This window comes from Schistocerca gregaria, chromosome 4 (genome assembly GCF_023897955.1).
Source record: "Schistocerca gregaria isolate iqSchGreg1 chromosome 4, iqSchGreg1.2, whole genome shotgun sequence".
In the NCBI taxonomy this organism is placed as follows: Eukaryota; Metazoa; Arthropoda; class Insecta; order Orthoptera; family Acrididae; genus Schistocerca; species Schistocerca gregaria.
In genome coordinates this window covers 586,514,974-586,541,155 of record NC_064923.1, presented here as the reverse complement: position 1 = coordinate 586,541,155, position 26,182 = coordinate 586,514,974, and the positions used below count along the sequence as shown (strand labels likewise).

General features: G+C 39.6%; 1 protein-coding gene across 1 annotated transcript in view; it reads left to right on the top strand.

The window, feature by feature from the left end:
- The window catches only part of LOC126267477 (kininogen-1-like), a 191,082-nt gene that overhangs the window by 100,027 nt on the left and 64,873 nt on the right, over nt 1–26,182 (top strand). Inside the window, exons 9-12 of the mRNA XM_049972759.1 lie at nt 4,086–4,190; nt 16,706–16,810; nt 18,489–18,644; nt 19,749–19,853. Of these exons, the coding sequence (XP_049828716.1) occupies nt 4,086–4,190; nt 16,706–16,810; nt 18,489–18,644; nt 19,749–19,853 (471 nt within the window). The remainder of the gene's footprint in view (nt 1–4,085; nt 4,191–16,705; nt 16,811–18,488; nt 18,645–19,748; nt 19,854–26,182) is intronic.

Sequence of the window (26,182 nt, the reverse complement as noted above, 5' to 3'; positions counted from 1 at the left end):
TGTAACCTTCCTGTCCTCATCCTTCGTTAGTCAGTGTCCTTACCCATTTAGGCCCTTCCCTGTTCCAATTCCAGCACTATACAGCCCTCTATTCCACCAATACACCCACAGTCGTTTTACTTCTCTCCTTTTCTGCTATCTCTCCTTCCCCTCTCTGCCATCTGTCTCTCCACCTCATCCATACACACTCCCACAAGCATCACCATACCGTGCCCCATGGCTATCCTGCTGTCCCTCGCTCTCCCTGCCCCCGCCTCCTCCTTACCCGCACCACTTGATTGTGTCTCCCATCCTGTGCTGCTGCTCATAGTCTGGCTCAGTAGCCACACACTGGATGTGTGTGCGTGTGTGTTTTGTCTATTTTGTCTATTTTGTCTATTTCCATGAAGGCCTTGTTGGCTAAATCTTCAGCTAGACACTGTTTTTGTTGTGCCTGTCTGCAACTCAGCATATCCACTATATGGTGAGTAGCAACTATTCTTTTCATGATTGTTACATTCCACCCTGGATTTTCGATTGTTTTATTTTATATTTATTCATGTTACTGTTCAGTACGTCTACCATGATGTAGTCAATTAGTTTTGAGAATGAAGACACCAGTGAAACTGGCCTGTAATTTTCAGTCCTTTCCACTTTGGCTTCCTTTAGTAAGGACACAAACAATGTATGCTGTAGCTATTCTGGAAAAAAATATTTGAACTGAAAGACTCACTCATTATGTTTATTACTACAGCTTATATGCTGTCTATGCAGTCTTTCAGAATACGGACTGGAACCTCATTTATACCTGCTGATCTTTTATGTTTTTAATTTCTGCCTTGTATTCCTGTCTTCAAGCTCTATTGTGGGAATTTTTGTAAACCCTCATCACCAGTTTTGTAAACCCTTGTTGCTACTGCTGTGGACAGAAATGCCACTGGTGTTATGGTATGCCGAGTTAGTGAGTTCAAAAATGGCTTCTGGGGCAATACGCTGCTGAGACTATTTCTGCTTGCCACTATTACACAGCTATGCCCCAGGGCCAGTTAACAAGATAGGAGAACAAAGGTTCTTCAACACTCCAACAAATTAGTTACTAAGTCACACAAATGAGTTTAAAAGGTTTACATATTTTTGAGACTTGTTGAATAATGAAGTCTGCAACACTGAATGTAATGTAATGAAAAAGTGGTCCTCAATAGCCAAGTGCGAATATTTGTAGGTAAATTTCACAGCACATAGCAAATGTAATGTAGAACAACTGTCAGTTCACTTCTAAGAATCCACTAAACGACTTTCCCTGTATAAATCAGCCCTGGACAGTGATCGGTAACCAAGTGGGTGAGAGCTGCTCTTCTGTCTTACGAGTAGGCTTCTGCCATTGTCGTTCGGCCATTGGAGGACTGTCTTGGGCCGGGAATTGGCCGAGGTGAAGTAGACATCTTCATCCTCAGCACCACGCGTGGCACTGCTGAAACTGCTGGCAAGTGTCTGTCACTGGCACAAGCTCGCATCTTTGCGCCTGTGATGCTTTTCCCTGGCTGTGTCTTGTTCAGACGACACAGCAGGAATTATCATCATCATCATTATAATTGCTGCGTAAGTCATTGTGGGTGCTATATGTGTTTTAGAAAGATTTTGATGCAACTTCTCCCCAATACCAGAGAAATAGCCATTTACAAAAATTGCCAATTTCTGAGGCTTTCCTACCCCCAACTTTGAATTGTTTTGTTGTTATACTTGTCTGCCTTTTCCATTTTCTTATTTCATGATATACCACACTATTTTGCTTTTATTTTCTGTAATCTGCATTATTTTGTTACTGAATAATTTTATTTTGTAGCAAACATTGTCTTCTTGTATATTTTTTGATACCTGTGATAGTATTGTAGGAATTACGGATTAATGTAGTGCTTTTGTAAATAACTGAAAAATTTAAGTGCCTGGGAACACTTTCTAATACCTGCAGTTGTGCACTTATTGTCCTTAGCTACTGCTGTAGAGTGGGTACTTTTAGAAATGTCTGCAAAAACATTAATTTAAACAATGTTCATAATCTAGAGAACTTAGCATCTACATTATTTTCCACATGCACTTCATCTCATGTTTGATTTGTCAATATTGTAGAAAAAGTATATCTTACATTATGAAAAGACCCTTTTGTGGCGTTGCAATCTAGTCAGCTTTACCAAGCCTTTCTTTAGTTTTATTATGTGACAGTAATGATCAGAAAGGCCAGTATCTCTTGTAAATACTGTACTATTTCTCCTGTCAGTATTTGTAAGTACATGGTCTAAGACCGATGCTGAACTTTTTGATAAGCTAATTACCATTTGTATCACATCAAAAGTGCTCCAAATGTTTAGGAAATTATTACTAATTTCACTATCAACACCTTTGTTCATATTCATGTCTCCATATATTATTATGTTGGTTTTGGGGTGGGGAGGGGGGGGGGGTGAGACTCCTTTTAGGACTTCAGTTAATTTGAAGGAGTAACTGTCCACATTACCACTAGGTGAGCAATACACACACTGAACGAGTAATTTCTGATAGCTGTCCAGCTTTGTTAATTTAATTACTGCTAACTAAAAATGTTTATCTGCTCGGCACCACGGTTATTGTGGTTGACATGTGGAATTGATTGGTTTGTTTAACAGGGAAAAGCATGTAGTGGAGGGTTGGACAGGCCTTGCCAAAAAACACCCTGCCAGAAAAGCACAGCACAAGACAAAGGACCTAAATCATTAGTCACCAATTTAGATCAGAACTCAAATTGAAAATGCCAGTGATCTGATACTCCTCCCCTAATTTCTCCTGTAAATGAGGGCTAACATCTCTGCCATGTCTACTACCTAGAAGTAGCACTCTCTTCTTCCTAACATTTGTGCTCTTCCTATCCTTCCTACTCAATGGGCTGAATCTGCTGCACATTTCTTACTACTACACCATCTTGAGACTTCTCTTGCCTTAGCTTTGTTAACTAGAACCAATTGCTGGTAACCTGACAAAACTGTTAGGTTACATCCTTCTCCTGCTAGCCTCCATACCAATGGCCAGTTACCAACCACACTCCTCACTGCTGTTTTTCTTTATCCTCTCTCTAAGCTTGATTCAAATGTACCCTGAGGGACAAATCTTCCCTTCCTACTCCTGTATTAACCTCTTCCTGCTGCATATTTTGTGGTTCCAGGAGAGGTCCTCTGTGACCTCCTCGGTGTTCTTCCCACTACATTCCGTCCCAGTGAAACCACTTGCTACAGCATCCACTCTGCGTCCTGCTAATTGCTTTATTATGACAGTCATCACAGTTTCCACTCATAGTCAAATAAAATACCCATAACAGAGAAAAAAAACTTAAATGCATGAAAATAAAGGAATGTTAAGAGGTATTGCGTTCATTTCACTACAAAAAGAATATAATATCCAATAATGCAATTAGTTTGCTACCAGGGTGAGTTCAGTTACGTCAGACTATGTAAACAAAACTTTTAATCACACCTAACAGAAATTCAAAATGTGAGATATTTCCTAAACATAACACAGAGATACCACATCTTAAATTGTGCAGTAAGAATAGACCCTGGTAAAATTATTCTCAGCAAAAAACATTTAATAATATTGCATATATTGCAATAATACTAAAATATATTGCAAAAGGTATTCATAAGGTAATGCAGACAAAAAAGAACAAAAATACCATAAAAATAGGATGAAAATGTGTGTGTTTGATGAGCAATGTAACAATGCTGCAATTACAATAGAATCTCTTGATTTTCATGTGCAGTAGACTGTACAAAGAGGTCATATAGGTGAAATGAATCTACCGAGTATTAAGAAAATTTCGTAACGTAAGAAGTGATTTTTACAGTGCAGTTCACTGATTTGCTGGTCATAGGTAAAGATGTGGACAGTTTTTTTCCCCATATCTCAAAGTTACAAGTAAGTATGCCACAAAACTTATAGAATATAACAGTTTGTGTCTTTTCCTGAAGGAAATGTTCCAATTGCAGGTAGATGAGTTTCAAGGGGAAAATTAAAATATGTGGACTATAATATTTGTTGTTGTATTTTGTTCTGGTTTGCTTAGAAGTAATTTGTTTCAGGTGGTTGCTGGATTCTTGTACCATTTACAGCTTGAAGTTGGTGAGAGCAGTTGTGACAAAGGAAGCAATAAACCTGCTTCGGAGTGCAGCCTGAGAGAAGGATCGGTGAGTTTACAAATATAGAAGCAAATTGCAAGTTAAAAATAGGACATTTATCATGGGTGTGTTATTTTAATTCCATATTTCTAGACCACTGAATCATAGTATGAAATCACGGAATGAGTAATTGTTATGAATTTTTTTTTAAATGCTTGCACCAAATTATATTAACCTAACAATACTTCACCTTGATGCCGTATTGATGAATATGTCTAAATATTTTTATAAAGAAAAGGAAAACGCTTTAAGGGAAATTAATATGTAAAAAATTACATACAAATCATTGAATGTCAACAAAACCATGTAGTGTAGTGTGTTGAAATGCAATGGGAACGACAGGAACTTACCATTTTAAGGAACTTCACATTTCATTAATATCTATTTGTACACACATTAGTTAAAGTTAATTATTGATTGGAGACATTTGTGACTGGTGTCTATATCTCTGCAACTTTTTTTTAAAATGCAGATATAAAATCTACACAATCAGAAGAGTGTGATCAGTGGAATATCTGACGCAAGAGTGTCTAAATATTTCACATATATGATGTTTTAAACTGTTATTTGCAATTTAGCAATGGAATAAGTATTTTCTATTACACCACAGTCATGTGCACTTCACAATGAACATAAGCAAAACCCAGAGAAATTAGTGGCAGATATACCAGAGTGAAAAGAAACATAAAACATTGTTTCGAAAAAATAAAGGAAGAAGTGCTCTCTCTTCATAGGAAACAAATCTGAAAATCTTAATACCATTTCATAAAAAAATTCTAGCTAAATGCCCAGCATCATGTTGTCATTTGTCTACTCCAAACTTATGGCATCAAGTAAACCTGCTCTTTGTGAATTATTCAGTTACATTGCTGTGACCAGCAATGTATTACAGCTTATTTTACATTATAGCTGGAAGTGGTTAGGTTGCTGTTCCAGTCACTTATACTTTTGACCATCAGCACTATACCAAAGTGCATAGACATCCGCTGGGGGGAGGGGGGGGGGTCAAGATCAGGCACCTCTCTCTCCCACCCCATCACCTTTTTACAGAGTTTTCACTCATTACAGACTTCTCTTACACTTCTAGAAGCGATTTACCATGACTCTGCTAAACCTCTCATTTAGCATATTGAAGCATTATGTTAACTTAGGTCTTGTGGCATGATAACATTAGAAACTAACCAACTGACTAATATCAGAAATGCCAATTGCAGATTTATGTTTCCTCCTGGATAAATTTCTATGGAAGCCCATGCAGAGATCAATGATTATTCAGAACACACAGGGATGGAAAACTACTTTCCTGCAAATTTAGTGCCTACCAGAAAGTTCTAAGGGTATAGTTTATTCAGTTCAATCAAATGTTGACATGAAAATCATTGGACCTGCCACTAATTAGTCCAGCAGCTCTGGAAACTATGGATTACTCTAATGCCAGTTATTTCCAGTTATTTTTACATGTCACTCTCTTGCACTACACTCCCCTCAATATGAGATGAATGTCATAGAGCTGTCACTAGTCTGCCTAGAAACCTCAAAAACCTTTGGGTTTGAAACTAATTGCACTCAGTTTCAGTCATTTTCTCATTTAATGCCCTTAGTGCCCTTCCTTTATTTCTGTAGACTCCTTCACAATGCTAGCCCAGATACTTGGCATTTGCACCACAATACTGGTCTCATCATATTTCCTTTTGTGATTATATCCAAGGCAGTGCTCAGAGAGAGCTGATTTGTTTGTTTGGTTTTTCTAGTTGGATATGTTGACAACGTTTGTCACATCTCCTCTCAAATGTTCTGATAGTATGCCCCACATAGGCCTGCTCAGCTAGCAGTGCGGTTTAACCCACTGCTTCCTGAGTGGGAAGGTATGTGGGCCCCCGGCACAAATCCACCCAGCAGATTAGTGTCGAGGTCTGGTGTGCCGGCCAGCCTGTAGATGGTTTTTAACTTGGTTTTCCACCTGCCTTGGCAAATATGGGCTGGTTCCTCTTATTCTGCCTCAGTTACTCTATGTCGACGATTAATACACAAACGCTCTCTCCACGTACACGTACACCATAACTACATACCACGCAAATAATGGGGTTCCACTCATCTGTAATGAGATATTCCTGGGGGAAAGGGGGTGTCCACTACTGCTGTAGCCTATTGTGGGGTTGTGAATCACTGAGGGTTGCAGCGGGCGAAGCCTCTCCGTCGTTTCTAGGTCCACAGTTCAATACATACATTCATACCCCACATAAGACACTCACATGGAATGTGACACACACCTGGGTGTTGGAGTTCTAGAGCTCCATTAGCATTAGAAAGACTACTTTTTATCTCAGTGAAGGAAGTAAAATACACCAGATGTCATATTTCGATAAGAGTGTACTGATCTTTCTGGGTATGGGGCTTGCATAAGATAGATAAGTAATTTTTTAGCTTCTCTTCCTTGGTCCCAGTCTCAACCTCTTTCTCAGGCAGTTCTTGATTTTGACTGCAATGCCTGTTCAATTTGATGATCTGCATACCCATTCCTACAGAACACTATTCATTTTTTTTATTGTTGAAGTCTTCAGTCGAACTACTTCTATTACTTCTACTAGAGACTGGTTTGATGCAGCTCTCCATGCTACTCTATCCTGTGCAAGCTTCTTCATCTCCCAGTACCTACTGCAACCTACGTCCTTCTGAATCTGCTTAGTGTATTCATCTCTTGGTCTCCCTCTACGATTTTTACCCTCCACGCTGCCCTCCAATACTAAATTGGAGATCACTTGATGGCTACATCTACATCTACATCTACATTTATACTCCACAAGCCACCGAACGGTGTGTGGCGGAGGGCACTTTACTTGCCACTGTCATTACCTCCATTTCCCGTTCAAGTTGCATATGGTTCGCGGGAAGAACGACTGCTGGAAAGCCTCCGTGCATGCTTGAATCTCTCTAATTTTACATTCGTGATCTCTTCAGGAGGTATAAGTAGGGGGAAGCAATATATTTGATTCCTCATCCAGAAATGCACCCCCTCGAAACCTGGACAGCAAGCTACGCTACACCGCGATGCAGAGCGCCTCTCTTGCAGAGTCTGCCACTTGAGTTTGATAAACATCTCTGTAATGCTATCAAGCTTACCAAATAACCCTGTGATGAAACGCGCCGCTCTTCTTTGGATCTTCTCTTTCTCCTCTGTCAACCTGACCTGGTATGGATCCCACACTGATGAGCAATACTCAAGTATAGGTCAAACGAGTGTTTTGTAAGCCGCTTCCTTTGTTGATGGACTACAGTTTTTAAGGACTATCCCAATGAGTCTCAACCTGGCACTCGCCTTACCAACAATTAATTTTATATGATCATTGCACTTCAAAACGTTCCGTACGCATACTCCCAGATATTTTACAGAAGTAACTGCTACCAGTGTTTGTTCCCCTATCATATAATCATGCAATAAAGGATCCTTCTTTCTATGTATTCGCAATACATGACATTTGTCTATGTTAAATGTCAGTTGCCACTCCCTGCACCAAGTGCTTATCTGCTGCAGATCTTCCTGCATCTCGCTGCAATTTTCTAATGCTGCAACTTCTCTGTATACTACAGCATCATCCGTGAAAAGCCGCATGGCATTTATATATATTGTGAAAAGCAATGGCCCCATAACACTCCCCTGTGGCATGCCAGAGGTTACTCTACCGTCTGTAGATGTCTCTCCATTGAGAACAATTTGCTGTGTTCTGTTTGCTAAAAACTCATCAATCCAGCCACACAACTGGTCTGATATTCCGTAGGCTCTTACTTTGTTTATCAGGCGACAGTGCGGAACTGTATCGAATGCCTTCCAGAAGGCAAGGAAAATGGCATCTACCTGGGAGCTTGTATCTAATATTTTCTGGGTCTCATGAACAAATAAAGCAAGTTGGGTCTCACACGATCGCTGTTTCCAGAATCCGTTGATTCCTACAAAGTAGATTCTGGGTTTCCAGAAATGACATGATAAGCGAGCAAAAACATGTTCTAAAATTCTAAAATAGATCGATGTCAGAGTTATAGGTCTATAGTTTTGCGCATTAGCTCGATGACCCTTCTTGAAGACTGGGCCTACCTGTGCTCTTTTCCAGTCATTTGGAACCTTCCGTTCCTCTAGAGACTTGCGATACACGGCTGTTAGAAGGGGGCCGGCCACGGTGGTCTAGCGGTTCTAGGCGCTCAGTCCGGAACCGCGTGACTGCTACGGTCGCAGGTTCGAATCCTGCCTCGGGCATGGATGTGTGTGCTGTCCTTAGATTCGTTAAGTTTAAGTAGTTCTACGTTCTAGGGGACTGATGACCACAGATGTTAAGTCCCATAGTGCTCAGAGCCATTTTTTTTGTTAGAAGGGGGACAAGTTCTTTCGCGTACTCTTTGTAGAATCGAATTGGTACCCTAAGACTAAAATATGCTGAGAAAATTGATGTGAAATGTATTCCAAATTTTCTCTCAGTTGTTCTGCCACTAATACTGCTGAGTCGGGAGGTCGGTAAAAGGAGCCAATTATTAACATAGCTCGGTTGTTGAGTGTAACCTCCACCCATAATAATTCACAGGAACTATCCACTTCTACTTCACTACAGGATAAATTACTACTAATAGTGACAAACACGCCACCATCGGTTGCATGCAATCTATCCTTTCTAAACACTGTCTGTGCCTTTGAAAAAATTTCAGCAGAATTTATCTCCGACTTCAGCCAGCTTTCTGTACCTATAACAATTTCAGCATCGGTGCTTTCTATCAGCGCGTGAAGTTCCGGTACTTTACCAATGCAGCTTCGAAAATTTACAATTACAATACCGATTGCTGCTTGGTCCACGCATTTCCTGACTTTGCCCCGCACCCTTTCAGGCTGTTGCCCTTTCTGTACTTTCCCGAGGCCATATAACCTAAAAAACCGCCCAGTCCATGCCACACAACCTATGTAGCCACCTGCTGCGTGTAGTGGACTCCCGACCTATCCAGCGGAACCCGAAACCCCACCACCCTATGGCCCAAGTTGAGGAATCTGCAGCCCACCCAGTCGCAGAAGTGTCTCAGCCTCTGATTCAGACCCTCCATTTGGTTCCTTGCCAAAGGTCCGCAGTCTGTCCTGTTGACGATGCTGCAGCTGGTGAGCTCTGCTTTCATCCCGCTAGTGAGACTGGCAGTCTTCACCAAATCAGATAGCCGCCGAAAGCCAGAGAGGATTTCCTACGATCCATAGTGACACACACCATTGGTGCCAACATTAGCGACCAACTGCAGATGGGTGCACCCTGTACCCTTCATGGCATCCGGAAGGACCCTTTCCACATCTGGAATGACTCCTCCCTGGTATGCACATGGAGTGCACATTGGTTTTCTTCTCCTCTCTTGCTGCCATATCCCTAATGGGCCCCATTACGCGCCTGACGTTGGAGCTCCCAACTACCAGTAAGCCCTCCCTCTGCGACCGCCCAGATCTTGCAGACTGAGGGGCAACCTCTGGAACAGGACAAGCAGTCATATTCGGCCGAAGATCAGTATCAGTCTGAGACAGAGCCTGAAACCGGTTCGTAAGACAAACTGGAGAGGCCTTCCGTTCAGCCCTCCGGAATGTCTTCTTTCGCATACTGTGTAGAATCGAATTGATATCTGGTCAGGTCCAGTGGACTTTCCTCTGAGTGATTTCAGTTGCTTTTCTATTCCTTGGACACTTATTTTAATGTCAGCCATTTTTTCGTTCGTGCGTGGACTTAGAGAAGGAACTGCAGTGCAGTCTTCCTCTGTGAAAAAGCTTTGGAAAAAAGGTGTTTGGTATTTCAGCTTTATGCATGTCATCCTCTGTTTCAATGCTATTATCATCCCGGAGTGTCTGGATATGCTGTTTTGATCCACTTACTGATTTAACGTAAGACCGGAACTTCCTAGGATTTTCTGTCAAGTCGGTACATAGAATTTTACTTTCGAATTCACTGAACGCTTCACGCATAGACCTCCTTACGCTAACATTGACATTGTTTAGCTTCTGTTTGTCTTAGAGGTTTTGGCTGCATTTAAACTTGCAGTGAAGCTCTCTTTGCTTTCGCAGTAGTCTCCTAACTTTGTTGTTGAACCACAGTGAGTTTTTCCTGTCCCTTACAGTTGTACTCGGCATTTACCTGTCTAAAATACATTTTACGATTGCCTTGAATGTTTTACATAAACATTCAGCATTGTCACTGTTCGAACAGAAATATTTGTTTTAATCTGTTAGGTAGTCTGAAATCTGCCTCCTATTACTCTTGTTAAACAGATAAACCTTCCTCCCTTTTCTTATATTCCTATTTACTTTGATATTCAGGGATGCTGCAACGGCCTTATGATCACTGATTCCCTATTCTGCACTTACAGAGTCGAAAAGTTCGGGTCTGTTTGTTATCAGTAGGCCCAACATGTTATCTCTACGAGTTGGTTCTCTGTTTAATTGCTCAAGGTAATTTTCGGATAGTGCACTCAGTATAATGTCACTCGATGCTCTGTCCCTACCACCCGTCCTAAACATCTGAGTGTCCCAGTCTATATCTGGTAAATTGAAATCTCCACCTAAGGCTATAACATGCTGGGGGAATTTGTGTGAAATGTATTCCAGATTTTCTCAGTTGTTCTGCCACTAATGCTGCTGAGTTGGGAGGTCGGTAAAAGGAGCCAATTATTAACCTAGCTCGGTTGTTGAGTATAACTTCCACCCATAATAAATCACAGGAACTATCTACTTCTATTTCACTACAAGATAAACTACTACTAACAGCGACAAACACGCCACTACCGGTTGCATCCAGTCTACCCTTTCTAAACACCTTCTGTGCCTTTGTAAAAATTTCAGCAGAATTTATCCCCGGCTTCAGCCAGCTTTCTGTACCTATAACGATTTCAGCAACGCTTGAAGTTCCGGTACTTTACCAATGCAGCTTCGACAGTTTACAATTACAATACCAGTTGCTGCTTGGTCCCCGTATGTCCTGACTTTTCCCTGCACCCTTTGAGGCTGTTGCCCTCTCTGCACTTCTTCAAGGCCATCTAACCTAAAAAACTGCCAAGTCCACGCCACACAACCCCTGCTACCCGTGTAGCTGCATGCTGTGTGCAGTGGACTTGCGACCTATCCAGTGGAACCCGAAACCCCCCCACCCTATGGCGCAAGTCGAGGAATCTGCAGCCCACCCGGTCGCAGAAGTGTCTCAGCCTCTGATTCAGACCCTCCACTTGGTTCCTTGCCAAAGGTCTGCAGTCTGTCCTGTTGACGATGCTGCAGCTGGTGAGCTCTGCTTTCATCCCGCTAGTGAGACTGGCAGTCTTCACCAAATCAGATAGCCGCTGGAAGCCAGAGAGGATTTCCTCCGCTCCATAGTGACACACATCATTGGTGCCGATATGAGTGACCACTTGCAGATGGGTGCACCCTGTACCCTTCATGGGATCTGGAAGGGCCCTTTCCACATCTGGAATGAATACTTTCAGAAAAGACTTTCTGTCACTTAGATCTATACTCAATGTTAACAAATTTCTCTTCTTCAGAACTTGTTATTGCAAGCCTACATTTTATATCCTCTCTACTTCAACCATCATCAGTTATTTTGCTCCCCAAATAGCAAAACTCATCTGCTACTTTGTGTCTCATTTCTTAATTTAATTCCCTCAGCATCACCTGATTTAATTTGACTACATTACATTATCCTCATTTTCCTTCTGTTGATGTTCATCTTATATTCTCCTTTCAAGACACTGTCCATTCCGTTCAGCTGCTCTTCCAGGTCCTTTGCTTTCTCTGACAGAATTACAATGTAATCGGCAAACTACCAAGTTTTTATTTCTTCTCCATGGATTTCTAATTCCTACTCCGAATTTTTCTTTTGTTTCCTTTACTGCTAGCGCACTGTACAGATTGAATAACATCGGGGATAGGCTACAACCGTGTCTCACTCTCTTCGCAATCACTGCTTCCCTTTCATGCCCCTCAACTCTTACAGCTGCTATCTGGTTTCTCAAATGGCTCCAGCACTAGGGGACTTAACATCTGAGGTCATTAGTCCCCTAGAACTGAAAACTATTTAAACCTAACCAACCTAAGGACATCACACTCGTCCACGCCCAATGCAGGATTCGAACCTGTGGCCATAGCGGTCGCACAGTTCCAGACTGAAGCACCTATAACCCATCTGCCACAGCGGCTGGCCATCTGGTTTCTGTACAAATTGTAAATAGCCTTTTGGTCCCTGTATTTGACCACTGCCACCTTCAGAATTTGAAAGAGACTATTCCAGACAACCTTGTCAAAAGCTTTCTCTGTGTCTACAAATGCTAGAAATGTAGGTTTGACTTTCGTTAATCTATCTTTTAAGAGAAGTCGTAGGGTCAGTATTGCCTCATGTGTCCCAAAATTTCTACAGAATCCAAACTGATCTTCCCCAAGGTCGGCTTCTACCTGTTTTTCCATTCGTCTGTAAAGAATTTGTGTTAGTATTTTGCAGCCGTGACTTATTAAAGTGATAGTTCAGTAATTTTCACATCTGTCAACACCTGATTTGTTTAGGATTGGAATTACTTTATTCTTCTTGAGGTCTCATGCATCTTGCCCACCAGATGGTAGAGTTTTGTTAGGGCTGGCTCTCCCAAGGCCATCAGTAGTTCTAGTGGAATGTTCTCTACTCCTGGGGCCTTGTTTTGACTTATATCTTTCAGTGCTCTGTTAAACTCTTCACGCAGTATCATATCTCCCATTTCATCTTTATGCTCTTCCATTTCCATTATATTGTCCTCAGGTACGTTTGCCCTCTATATACTCCTTCCCCCTTTCTGCTTTCCCTACTTTTCCTAGAACTGGCTTTCCATCTGAGCTCTTGATATTCATACAAGTGGTTCTCTTTTCTCCAAAGGTCTCTTTAATTTTCCTGTAGGCAGTATCTATCTTACCCCTAGTAAGATATGCCTCTGCATCCTTACATTTGTCCTCTAGCCATCCCTGTTTAGCATTTTGCACTTCCTGTTGCTCTCATTTTTGAGACCTTTGTATTCCTCTTTGCTTGCTTCATTTACTGCATTTTTATATTTTCTCCTTTCATCAATTAAATTCTCTACTGTTACCCAAGGATTTCTACTAGCCCTCATCTTTTTGCCTAATTGATCCTCTGCTGCCTTTACTATTTCATCTCTCAAAGCTACCCATTCTTCATGCATTGTATTTGTTTCCCCCATTGTTGTCAATTGTTCCCTTATGCTCCTCCTGAAACTCTCTACAACCTCTGGTTCTGTCAGTTTATCCAGGTCCCATCTCCATAAATTCCCACCTTTTTGCAATTTTTTCAGTTTTAATCTACAGTTCATAACCAATAGATTGTGGTCAGAGTGCACATCTGACCCTGGAAATGTCTTAAAATTTAAAACCTGGTTCCTAAATCTCTGTCTTATCATCATATAATCTATCTGAAACCTGTCAGTATCTCCAGGCCTCTTCCATGTATACAACCTTCTTCTATTATTCTTGAACCACTATTCATAGGTGGTGTAATTCTTCAGCAAAGCTCTCCTTGTCTGAAATTGATCGAGCTCTATGGACCAAAAGTCTTAAGCACTAAATTTCTTTGCAATGGATGGTGACAGCTTGAGGCATGTAGATAAGTCAGTGTGCCTAGGCTTTCTATACACCCTGTGGGCTAGGTATCTGTCTGTTTTCCACTTAACTAACATATCGAGGAACAGTTGTTGACCCTCTGTTAACAGTTGAGGGGAAAGCCAAGAAACATCAGTGACACATCTGACTGCAACAACCAAGAATATCAGCTGTCACTGAGCACTGCCTTTAATGTAATCATGAAACAAAATACACTGAGGCCAGTATTGTGGTGCAAACACCAAGTTTCTGGGGCTGCTTAATTAAGGACTCCATTGAAGTAAAGTTGTCAGATAAACCTAATAAACAGGGGTAGCAGATCGAATCACCTCCCATCTTCAATTTGTATGTCATTATACTTGTCTGTTTTCCAATACAACTTAAATTTCCTTTCAGCAAACTGTATCCTCCTGTACCTTTTTTCAACACACAATATTTCAGAAAATCTGGATGTATTGTCCCTGTAAAAAACAGAGATATTTAAGTGTCTTGGAGGACTTTGCTACAGTTGTCCATTTATTACCTTACCTATTGCTTAAGTGGCCACTTGTGCCAATATCTCTTCAGAAATTAGGTTGAAAAATGTGCAGAACTTATTATAAAGAGTAACATCTACTACACTAGGATAAGTTCCTTTGTTTGACTGCAAACAAAATCACTATACTATAGGATATGAGCCCAATTTTTACCAGTGTCATTTGCCTAGTACAGGGTGTTTCAAAAATGACCGGTATATTTGAAACGGCAATACAAACTAAACGAGCAGCGATAGAAATACACCGTTTGTTGCAATTTGCTTTGGACAACAGTACATTTTCAGGCAGACAAACTTTCGAAATTACAGTAGTTACAATTGTCAACAACAGATGGCGTGCGGTCTGAGAAACTCTATAGTACGATATTTTCCACATATCCACCATGCGTAGCAATAGTATGGCGTAGTCTCTGAATGAAATTACCCGAAAACTTTGACAACGTGTCTGGCGGAATGGCTTCACATGCAGATGAGATGTACTGCTTCAGCTGTTCAATTGTTTCTGGATTCTGGCGGTACACCTGGTCTTTCAAGTGTCCCCACAGAAAGACGTCACAGGGGTTCATCTCTGGCGAATAGGGAGGCCAATCCACGCCGCCTCCTGTATGTTTCGGATAGCCCAAAGCAATCACACGATCATTGAAATATTCATTCAGGAAATTAAAGACGTCGGCCGTGCGATGTGGCCGGGCACCACCTTGCATAACCCACGAGGTGTTCGCAGTGTCGTCTAAGGCAGTTTGTACCACCACAAATTCACGAAGAAATCGTTTCGGATCTGAAAAATGGGCCAATGATTCCTTTGGAAGAAATGGCGGCCCAGACCAGTACTTTTTGAGGATGCAGGGACGATGGGACTGCAACATGGGGCTTTTCTGTTCCCCATATGCGCCAGTTCTGTTTATTGACGAAGCCGTCCAGGTAATAATAAACTTCGTCAGTAAACAAAATGCTGCCCACATGCATATCGCCGTCATCAATCCTGTGCACTATATTGTTAGCGAATGTCTCTCGTGCAACAATGGTAGCGGCACTGAGGGGTTGCCGCGTTTGAATTTTGTATGGATAGAGGTGTAAACTCTGGCGCATGAGACGATACATGGACGTTGGCGTCATTTGGACCGCAGCTGCAACACAGCGAACGGAAATCCGAGGCTGCTGTTGGATCACCTGCTGCACTAGCTGCGCGTTGCCCTCTGTGGTTGCCGTACGTGGTCGCCCTACCTTTCCAGCATGTTCATCCGTCACGTTCCCAGTCCATTGAAATTTTTCAAACATATCCTTTATTGTATTGCTTTTCGGCCCTTTGGTTACATTAAACCTCCGTTGAAAACTTCGTCTTGTTGCAACAACACTGTGTTCTAGGCGGTGAATTCCAACACCAGAAAAATCCTCTGTTCTAAGGAATAAACCATGTTGTCCACAGCACACTTGCACGTTGTGAACAGCACACGCTTACAGCAGAAAGACGATGTACAGAATGGTGCACCCACAGACTGCGTTGTCTTCTATATCTTTCACATCACTTGCAGCGCCATCTGTTGTTGAAAATTGTAATTACTGTAATTTCGAAAGTTTGTCCGCCTGAAAATGTACTGTTGTCCCAAGCATATTGCAACAAACGGTGTATTTCTATCGCTGCTCGTTTAGTTTTTATTGCCGTTTCAAATATACCGGTCATTTTTGAAACACCCTGCACATATGCATTGTATTACAGCAGCTATATGAAACCTATTTATCGCTGCATTTTCATTGTGTTAACCACCTCTGTAGCCGAGATCAGTAATGCATGCCTGTGCAGTGGTGCTCCAGTTGGAGGTAAGCCTGTTCAAATTCGTTTAGTAAATGAAATTTCCATTGCCAGTATTTGTCCAGGAAGGGGAGGAGAGGTGGTGGTGTAAAGATTCTGATCACCAGTCTCTGATCACCAGTCTGTCTACCAGTGTCCTGGGTTAAATCTCAAACCTTTCTGCAGTTTCTCATGAAGAGGTGGCACATGACACTGTTGATCATCTGTCTATCGGATGGGGATATTAAGCCCCAAGACCCTCTTGGTGCTATTCAAGAGGTGTTGGCTATGTGCTGGCACCACATTTCACACTCTCCCTTACCTTAAACTACAACAATACAAACCTAAGATGTCTCTGTCCCATCAGTCGTAACAGTCTGCTACATGCCACATACACAATTTTATGCTCCATAACTTGTTGCAGGAATGCAACAACAATCACTTCCACTAGAGTCTTGCCATGAGTGGTGGTGCAGGATTCTGACACATGTTCCCCCACACTCATTCGCTAAGTATGGGCCTGTTTGTTGTATACTTCATTCTGTTATTTTTTCTTGTTTATATCATTTCAGAACAACCAAATTTGTACTGTGAAAGTATGGGACAGGCCATGGCTAAAATCGAGAGAGGTTACACAAGTTGATTGCAGTGCAAAATCAGCAAGGAGGAGACGAACAGTGAGTACTGATAAATAATCATCTTGAACTTGAAGCTCTTTTGTCTGTGCTTGCTTTAACAATACATTTGTTTTTGGATGGGGTCCGCCTTGAGCAAAACACAATTTTGTTCTATATCCCAAACATGTTTCACTGTGGTTGCAGCATCATCAGTGGGCTTTTATTTTATGGTTTTTTACCAAATGGTATGGTTTTCCTGAGGTATTATGTTTTTATAGTGCCTGTTTTCTTTCACAGTTTGTCATGTTTCCTTTTTTCGTCATCTTACTACTGTATATTGAGCTGTCACAATCACTGTTTCGCTGTTTACCAGTTGTGAGGACAAGATGTTTTTACAGCTTGTAAACAGCTCAATATACAGAATTTCACTGTGAAGAAGATGAGGAAAAAAGAAAGCATGATAAACTGTGAAAGAAAACATGTACAATAAAAACATAATGCCTCAGGAAAACCATACCATTTGGTAAAAAACCATAAAATAAAAGCCCACTGATGATGCTGCAACCACAGTGAAACATGTTTGGGATATAAAACAAAATTGTGTATTGCTAAAGGCGGACCCCATCCAAAGTCATAAGTACTGATAAATGTAAACAGGATCAGTAAGTTAGAGGTAAACATAAACGATAAATTTGACTGACCGTTTGTATGTATTCTTATGTCTTTGTTTCGTTAATTAACATGAAATATAGGTACCTAATTAATATGAGAGATCAGTATCTCATTTATGTGTTGTACCCTTAAGAATCTATTCCTGTACAGATCAAACCAATTTGTATCTCTCTCTCTCTCTCTCTCTCTCTCTCTCTCAACATTCCACGTGGGAAAAACATGTCTAAAAACAAAGATGATGTGACTTACCAAACAAAAGCGCTGGCAGGTTGATAGACACACAAAATTCAAGCTTTTGCAACCAATGGTTGCTTCTTCAGGAGAGAGGGAAGGAGAGGGAAAGACGAAAGGATGTGGGTTTTAAGGGAGAGGGTAACGAATCATTCCAATCCTGGGTGCAGAAAGACTTACCTTAAGGGGAAAGGCTTTCGCAACCAACGGTTGCTTCCTCAGGAAAGAGGGAAGGAGAGGGAAAGACGAAAGGATGTGGGTTTTAAGGGAGAGGGTAAGGAGTCATTCCAATCCCGGGAGCAGAAAGACTTACCTTAAGGAGAAAAAAAAACAGGTATACACTACCCCCCCCCCCCCCCCCCCCACACACACACACAGAGTGTACACCTGTCCTTTTTTTCTCCCTAAGGTAAGTCTTTCCGCTCCCGGGATTGGAATGACTCCTTACCCTCTCCCTTAAAACCCACATCCTTTCATCTTTCCCTCTCCTTCCCTCTTTCCTGAAGAAGCAACCGTCGGTTGCGAAAGCTAGAAATTCTGTGTGTGTGTTTGTGTGTTTTATTTATTGTGCCTATCAACCGGCGCTTTCCCGCTTGGTAAGTCTTGGAATCTTTGTTTTTAATATATTTTTCCCATGTGGAAGTTTCTTTCTCTCTCTCTCTATATATATATATATATATATATATATATATATATATATCACCCTCTGTGCTCCAATCATATCTATGACCTACCTCTCTCTGTTTATGGTCTCCAAATAGCTTCATCGTAAGGTAAATATATGAACAATTTTTCCAAGTTCTTACAATTTTTTCTAACGAGACTGAACTTACAGGCACCTGACATAACTCCACCAGGAGGTCTTTTTGATGCTGACACTGATAATGTCGACATAAAAAGTGCTGCAGCATTTGCTGTGACTGAAATCAATAATCGCCAAAATTCAGATGACAAACTTATCTTGGTTCAGATTCTCGGAGCACAGTCTCAGGTAAGATTATTTTTAACTTAATAGATCCTTCCCACTGACGTCAGCTTTTCTGAACTGTGCTGGTAGGAACTCTCTCTACAGTATATTCAACATTCCCGTAAGCTTCCTGGCCTCAACCTTTGTTAGTAAATGTCATTTACCCGCATATCGTCTTCTCTATTCCCAGTCCACCACTTCACAGCACTCTTGTTCCACCAACACACCCACAGTCTTTTCACTTCTATCCTTTTCTGGTGCCTCCTCCTCTACCCCGCCCTACAACTAACCTCCTGACTGCACCTAGCTGCCCTGCCCCTCACTACCTTGTACCTTGTCCGTGTATACTCCCACAAGCAGCACTTTACAGTCACTCAACCCTATCCTGCTATATCTCCCTCTCCCTCTCCCTGCTCAGCCTTCTCCTTACCACTACGTCCCCAGTTTGCGATGTGCTGCTGCTCGCAGTCTAACCTTGGCAGCCAGAGACTGTGGGCTCGTATGTGTGTGTGTGTGTGTGTGTGTGTGTGTGTGTGTGTGTGTGTGTGTGCGCATGTTGTCTAATTCTGACAAAGGCCTGTTTGGCCAAAAGCTTTGCTTGACAGTCTTTTTGTTGTGCCTATCTGCGACTCAGCATCTCCATTGTATTGTGAGTAGCAACTATCCTTTCATAATATTGTCATTATTCCATCCTGAATTTTCCATAATTTTACTTAATGTTAAATTGTGTTTCTTGTTATGTTCTTTATGTATTGTATCTGATATTTGTGTTCAACTGTAAATAAGCCAAGAATACTGAATAGTCTACAGTATCGTTCCATGTTTCGTCTATTGTCCTTTAAAAACACAGAATTTTAATTATTAGTCATTTCTCTGTATATTTAGTGCAGTATGGCAATTTTATTTGTATATGATGATGATGATGATGATGATGATGATACTTGTTTGGTTGCATGGTAAAATGATGGTAGGCCTCTGTTTATACAGCTTCTAAGTAACAGTCATCAGTTATTCTTCGATAGTCATTAATGTAACAGATAGGCAGTAATAGTAGTAGACCATGTAATAAAACTACACATGTTTGTGTAAAGCTAAGTTTCTGGACTCTTTGACTACACATGTTTTCAGATTGTTGCTGGGTCATTACATTACTTGAAACTGGAAATTGGAGAAAGCAACTGTAGTAAAGCAAACAGTGGAGCAACTTCAGAATGTACTTTGAGGGAGAATTCGGTGAGTTTAACATCAACAAATTCAGGAGTAATACAAATACGGTCTAATGCCAAAACTGCTGAAATTGGACTTGAATCCCTTTGCCTCTTGGGTATGGCATTTACATCCCTTTACCTCTCAGGACTGGATTTGTTTTCTAAATTCTCTCTCTGGTTTTCCCATTTCTTAGCTTACTCTGTTTTCTATGTGATATTTTCTGCTGCTGTTAAAGCAATTATTACTATGCAATTTCTTTTTCAGACCAACAAAAGAGGTTTATCACTGAATTTGTTTCTTATAATCTGCTACTAATCCCATGAAAAAGGAGGCAATTAAGTTGAAAACAGATGTTAAACTTTCTTTCATGTGCACCTGATCCCTAATGATAAAGGCATAAAGAGACTACAAATATCTGTAACAAGTCAAAAATTATTTGAGGTGAATCAGTTGGGCACATTACCCAGTGTGGGTGTACACAGTTATTCCTGATTTAATGTGCAATTTCACACCTCTTGCCCCTCTGCTGTATCAGATCATTTGTAAATTTGATTTTGTTTTGTTTTTATACATTTTGTGTCATGAGGCCTAACAGTGAATATGACCATCATGTTAGGTCACAATATTATGAAACCTAGAAGTGAGATATGTGTGTAGCTCACGATGTACATCACAAAACATTGGCTGGCCAAAACAGATATGATAGGCTCTCTCTGTGCATTTGTCACTGAGTGGTTATATCTACAGAAGGCTTTGTACATCTTTTCTTATAAGCGGTATTTAATAAAACTGTGTATCTATGGGATATAATTGCAGCTGTGTGATTGTATCCATGTTTCCCTCTTAGGATATTCACATTATGAAGTAACTGATGGGAATTTGTATACTGAAACAATAGTTATAGCTGGCATTTCCCAAGGAACTGTGATGGGTCATTTCTTGTTCTAAATCTATATAAATAATTCAGATAATGTCATTTGCCATCTATTGAAGTCAAAAGAACATCAAAATGAATTGCAAAATCATTTACACAAGATATCTCAGTGGCATAAAAAAAACATCTATCGGCTCTGAGCAATAGAATGCGTGAGGTCCTCCACGTGAGAAGTAAGAGAATACCATTGAAATTCTGTTACATGGTAAATGATGCAAATTCAGAAAAATGTCTAGGAATTACAGTTATTCGTAGCTTGACCCGGAATGAGCAGAAAAAATACTGAACGCAAACCAAAGACTGTGTTTTATTGCCAAAAGAGAAAAAGTCATTAAAGAACTGCTGCAGACTACTATTGTGCAATATTTTTACCAGATAGAGTTGACGGCAAACATAAAAAAAATAACTTGTGGTCATGGTTCTTGAAGTTAACTGCTTGAGTGGTCCTGCTCTGCAGTGCCACTAGACTGTGCCATGTGACTTCACCTTTTGCAGTTGGGACAGATCCTGAAAGACACCTCCAATCTAGTCAACTTACTAAATGACATAAACTGTTTTGCAACAGTTCTTCTGCATTGTAATTGCGGTGTCTTGCCTATACAATTACTTTTACAACTACTGGTAATACAGATTGCTAATGTATCGTAGCTCACAACAGATCATGACGTGCTGCTGTACTGGTTTGGCATTAGTTACTCAAATGACAGTTCTCAAGTATTCTTCATTTGTTCAGGCATTAACATTCTTCCCCACACCCTCTTTCTCTTTTACTTCAAAGGCACTACTACGCCATGTCACCAAAGCATTAATGGACCTCCACAGCAGGTGGAGATGCGAGTTCAACATTGCACCTTGTCAGTATGCTGAAACGACTTCCTTTTGCATCCACTTGCATGTACACCAAACCAGGGTGTGCACAGTGAGATGTTCCACACTTAACTACATAAACTACGTTTTCACTTTCCACAAACACCTTTCATCAGCCTAAGTGCTTACAAGTGGAACATACTGTACCATAGAATCACTATGTTACACCACAGATGCTCCCACTGAAATGAAGGATGTCATGTGACCCAATTTACTGAACTAATTACAGTATCTCATAACATTAAAAAATTATTCTTTAAATAACAATAGGTACCTTCATTTCAATTACAATTATCATTATTACTACTACTAGTATGTAGAGTTCCTTAAGATTTATTTATTTATTGATCGTCCATTTTACCATGTACAATGATATAGGATGTATCATACGTTAACACAAATAAAAAAGAAAATAAAAAAAAAACTTAAATAATAGTTCTGTATACAACTCGTGCAAATAATTAAGTATATAAAAAAAAGCAAATCATACAGATACGTATAAAATCATACAGATAACCCAATACATAAACCAAACCAATTCTAAGTTTACATTATATCCAATGATACATGGCTATGTTTAACTTAAGTTATCAATGTTCTCAAATTTGTAAAATTTACAGTCATCAACACTGTAAAAGCTTTCATTTATAAGTATTTTCATAAGCTCATTTTTAAAAATTTGCAGCTTTGTTATCTTTTTAATTCTTGAGGAAAGGGCACTAAAAAGAATTTTGGGATGATATAGTACACTTTTTTGATACAGTGATTTCTTTCGTACTTCTCTATGGAAGTCAGTTCTGTGTCATGGTAATCACTGTTGAGGAAAAGAGCTAGGGATGGGATTTAAAAAAGCATATACTTTCATAGATATAAATAGATGGAAGAGTCATAAGTTTCAGTTCTTTAAATATTTCTGTACAGGATTCCGTAGGTGCAATTCCTTTTATAATTCTTATTGCTCATTTCTGAATAGTAAAGGAGTGTTTTGCAGAACATGACACCATATCTCAGTAGACCATGCATGATAGGAACTCATCACTGTTTCTCCACTGCAGGAATTTTTGAGCATTCATAATACACAACAGCATTTGCTTAGTTTTTTTATTGAGTCATTCTATATGTTTATCCCATTCAAGATGCTCATCTAACCAAATTCCTAAAAAAATAGTATTTGAAGCTTGTAGTGTTTCATGCTTGCTTAACTTTACTATCATGTTAGGGATTGCATTATTTGAAGTATTAATAAATAGACAATTTAATTACTTCATCATTTGTTATTTCTATTTTTTTGTGTAAGTCAGTCATATTCAGAGCTTTAACAAAGAGACTAGTATCATCAGCAAACAGTGCAGCGTCAGCTTGTGTTAAGTAACTTGGTAAGTCATTTATGAATGTCGAGAACAACAGGGGTCCAACACTGATCTTTGGGGTACTCCATGAGTACCTTTCTCATAACCTGAGAAGGATGATTCACCATCATGCAGTATAGTTTTTCAAGCAAAATTTTTTGATCAATAACATGAAATGCCTTAGATAAGTCTAAAACAATCCACAGTTTATTTCATTATGATAAATGGAATTTAGAACACGTTTTAGGAAATTATATGTAGCAGTTTCACTTGATCTGTGTTTTCCAAAACCAGTTGTTCATTGGCAAATATTCCACATTTGTTCAAAAAAGTAGAGTCTTTCGTACATTACACTTTCAACAATTTTTGAGAAACAAGACAACTTTGGTAAGGGTCTGCAGTTTTTTTACATCATAAGGATCACTGTTTTTACATACTGGTTTTATTGTTGATGGCTTAAGTTCTTTATGGAAAGTACCAGTGCTGAAAGAAACATTAATTATATCAATGAGCTGAGGAACAATATATTTGCTGTGTTGAATGACTTTGTCAGGAATGCCATATGTACCACAGGAAAATTTATTTTTTAGTTTGCTGATTGCAGTGACTGCCTCTTGTACTGTTACATGATGCAAAAACAAAGTTTCAGGATTTACAGAGATGTTATGACTAACTTTTATATGACTTTGATTTATTATAAGATTTTGCACTAAACTTGTATAGTGTTTATTGAATACAGTGGTAATTTGTAAAGGATCATTATAGCTTTGCCTTCACTTTTAAGATAAATGTTGGTGTTTGCTTTGATTCTGCCGGAGTTTGTATTTATCACATTCCAAACTGATTTCATTTTTTGCTATCCATGTTTCTGTTGGTGTATGAATCGTTGCTTTAGTTTTTTGCTGCTGTAATGACTTTCTTGTACACTTTTCTGTAACAGTTTACTTACTGTTTCACCTCTGAAGATTTTCTTATTCCCTGTGTTAAACCAAATGTTAGTTCTGGTTTTTACTTTAATTTTCTTTAGAGACAATACTGTTTCATAGTTATGCTTGTAACAAGCTAAAAAAGACTCAAACTTCATATCTGCATTGTCATATTTATCCAAATTCTAGTCTGAATTTTTTAACAATGTATTAGAAATCCTAATGTTGTCATCATTTATACATCTTCTGTAGAAGTATTTCTCACTTTTCCTGGGATTTGTGTTGAGTACATTATTTACACTAAATTTTATTGCTTCATGATCTGAAAATCCAGTTTCAATCACTTCTACATTATGATCAAATGTTTGCAAGTCAAAAAATGTTTGATCAGTTGTAGTTTTAGTGGGCTTTCCAAGTCTAGTGTATTTATGGGCAGTGGGTGATAAATTATGTGAACATAGCAAATTGTTCAGTTTAGACACATTTTGACAGGTTTTGTTAAAGTTTACGTTGAAATCTCCAACTACAATAATATTTTCTTGAAAATTCCTTAATTCACTACAGAGTTTTTCTACACTGTCCAAGAACACCATAAAGTTGCCGGATGGGATCAGTATGTACACACAAAGATTATTTTGGATTCTTTAAGTTTGCAAACACAATATTCAGACACTTTTCAATGTCATTTATGTCACTGAACTGAATTTCTTAGCATTCAATTCCTTGATTCCAGATATGCATATTCCTCCACCTATAGGAGTCTCTCTACAGAAGCTACTAATAATTTCAAATCCTGTTATTCTAGCAGGACATGCTTGGTGTTCCTTTAACCAATGTTCTGTCACACAAAAAACTGAAATATCCTTTAGCTGATCAAGCGAAAGTACTTCTAATTCAGCAATTTTACTAGTTATACCCCGAACTTCTGGTAAAAAAATTACTAATGATTTATTGTCCTTGGGAACTGTCATACTGCTCACCTCCAGGGTTTGGTTGATGCTTGTCTTCAGTAAATAATCCTTGTAGTAGCCTGGCGGTCACACTTTTCTTTTGCTTGAGAGGCGGGTGATTTTTACTGCTTCAAGTGGTTTAGTTGACACTGTTGTTGTTGATGTCAGTGGCGTAGGATGTCTTGTTGCTTCTGATGATGATTGCTGTGCAGTGAAGCTTGCTGTTGACTGGCAGGAAGGATGTGGGAGAATAATGGGTCGTACGTAATGAATTTATGATGTCTCAGATTTTATGGCATAGTAGTGTCTTACCCTTAATATTTAGATGTAGACCATGTAGTGTAAAGTGCTTTCTCTCAAGGAACTCTATGGATAAGAAATGTAAGTTCTGGAATGCTTTGTAAATCTTTTCAAACTGTCTATTGATTTCATCATTCACAGTAGAAGTGGTTATAAAGTCATGTCTACAAGGAGTCCTATGACAATTACAGATATTCTTTTAGTGGAGTTCAACATTTCTTTCAAATTGTTAGTGGCTTTAAATAGTACATTTTTATATACATCATTAGCACACCCCAATAATATTGTACATTGTAATGAACTGGAGATATTTTCAGCATTTATGTTTCTTGAGATTTCATTCAAAGGTGCTCCAGGTTTTACAATAGAAGCAGCATTTACATGAAAATCATCACGTAAGATTCCAGCAAGGCCACATCTGTGGCTATCAGAGTTATACTTTAAATCTGGAAATCTGGGAATTGAAATTCATGTTTATCTGCAAATGTTTGTTTGTAAATTTTGCTGTACTTGGTAGTTCTGTCTTCAGCACACTCTGTGTATTGCACATTGTGTTTTTAAGCACATGACTGTATGTAGGCCTTCTGTATTCTGTATGTACTTCAGATTTCGCTGCACTCATTTCTGCCTCAGTTCTACAACCATTAACTGCTGAATGACAAATGTTTTCACACTGTTTGCACTTCATTAACCTAACATGTTCATGACTTTTGTCATTAGTTTTACTGTCTGACTTGATATGAAGGCTTTGCATCTTTGAATGACTGTTTTCTGCTTGAAGACACATGTTTTCATTCTGTATGCAATGCACTTGTTTCATTGACGTAACATGTTCATGACTTTCATTGTTAGCAGTGCCATCTAGATTGCTGCAAAGGCTTTGCGTCATTTTTTTTAAGCATTTTAGAATACTGTTGACACTTTTCTACATCAGACTGTAGAAAATTATATACACTTTCCGTTTGACCACTGGCAAACATTTCAGTTGTGGACTGATGACCATTACACGCAAACACTCCACACTCAA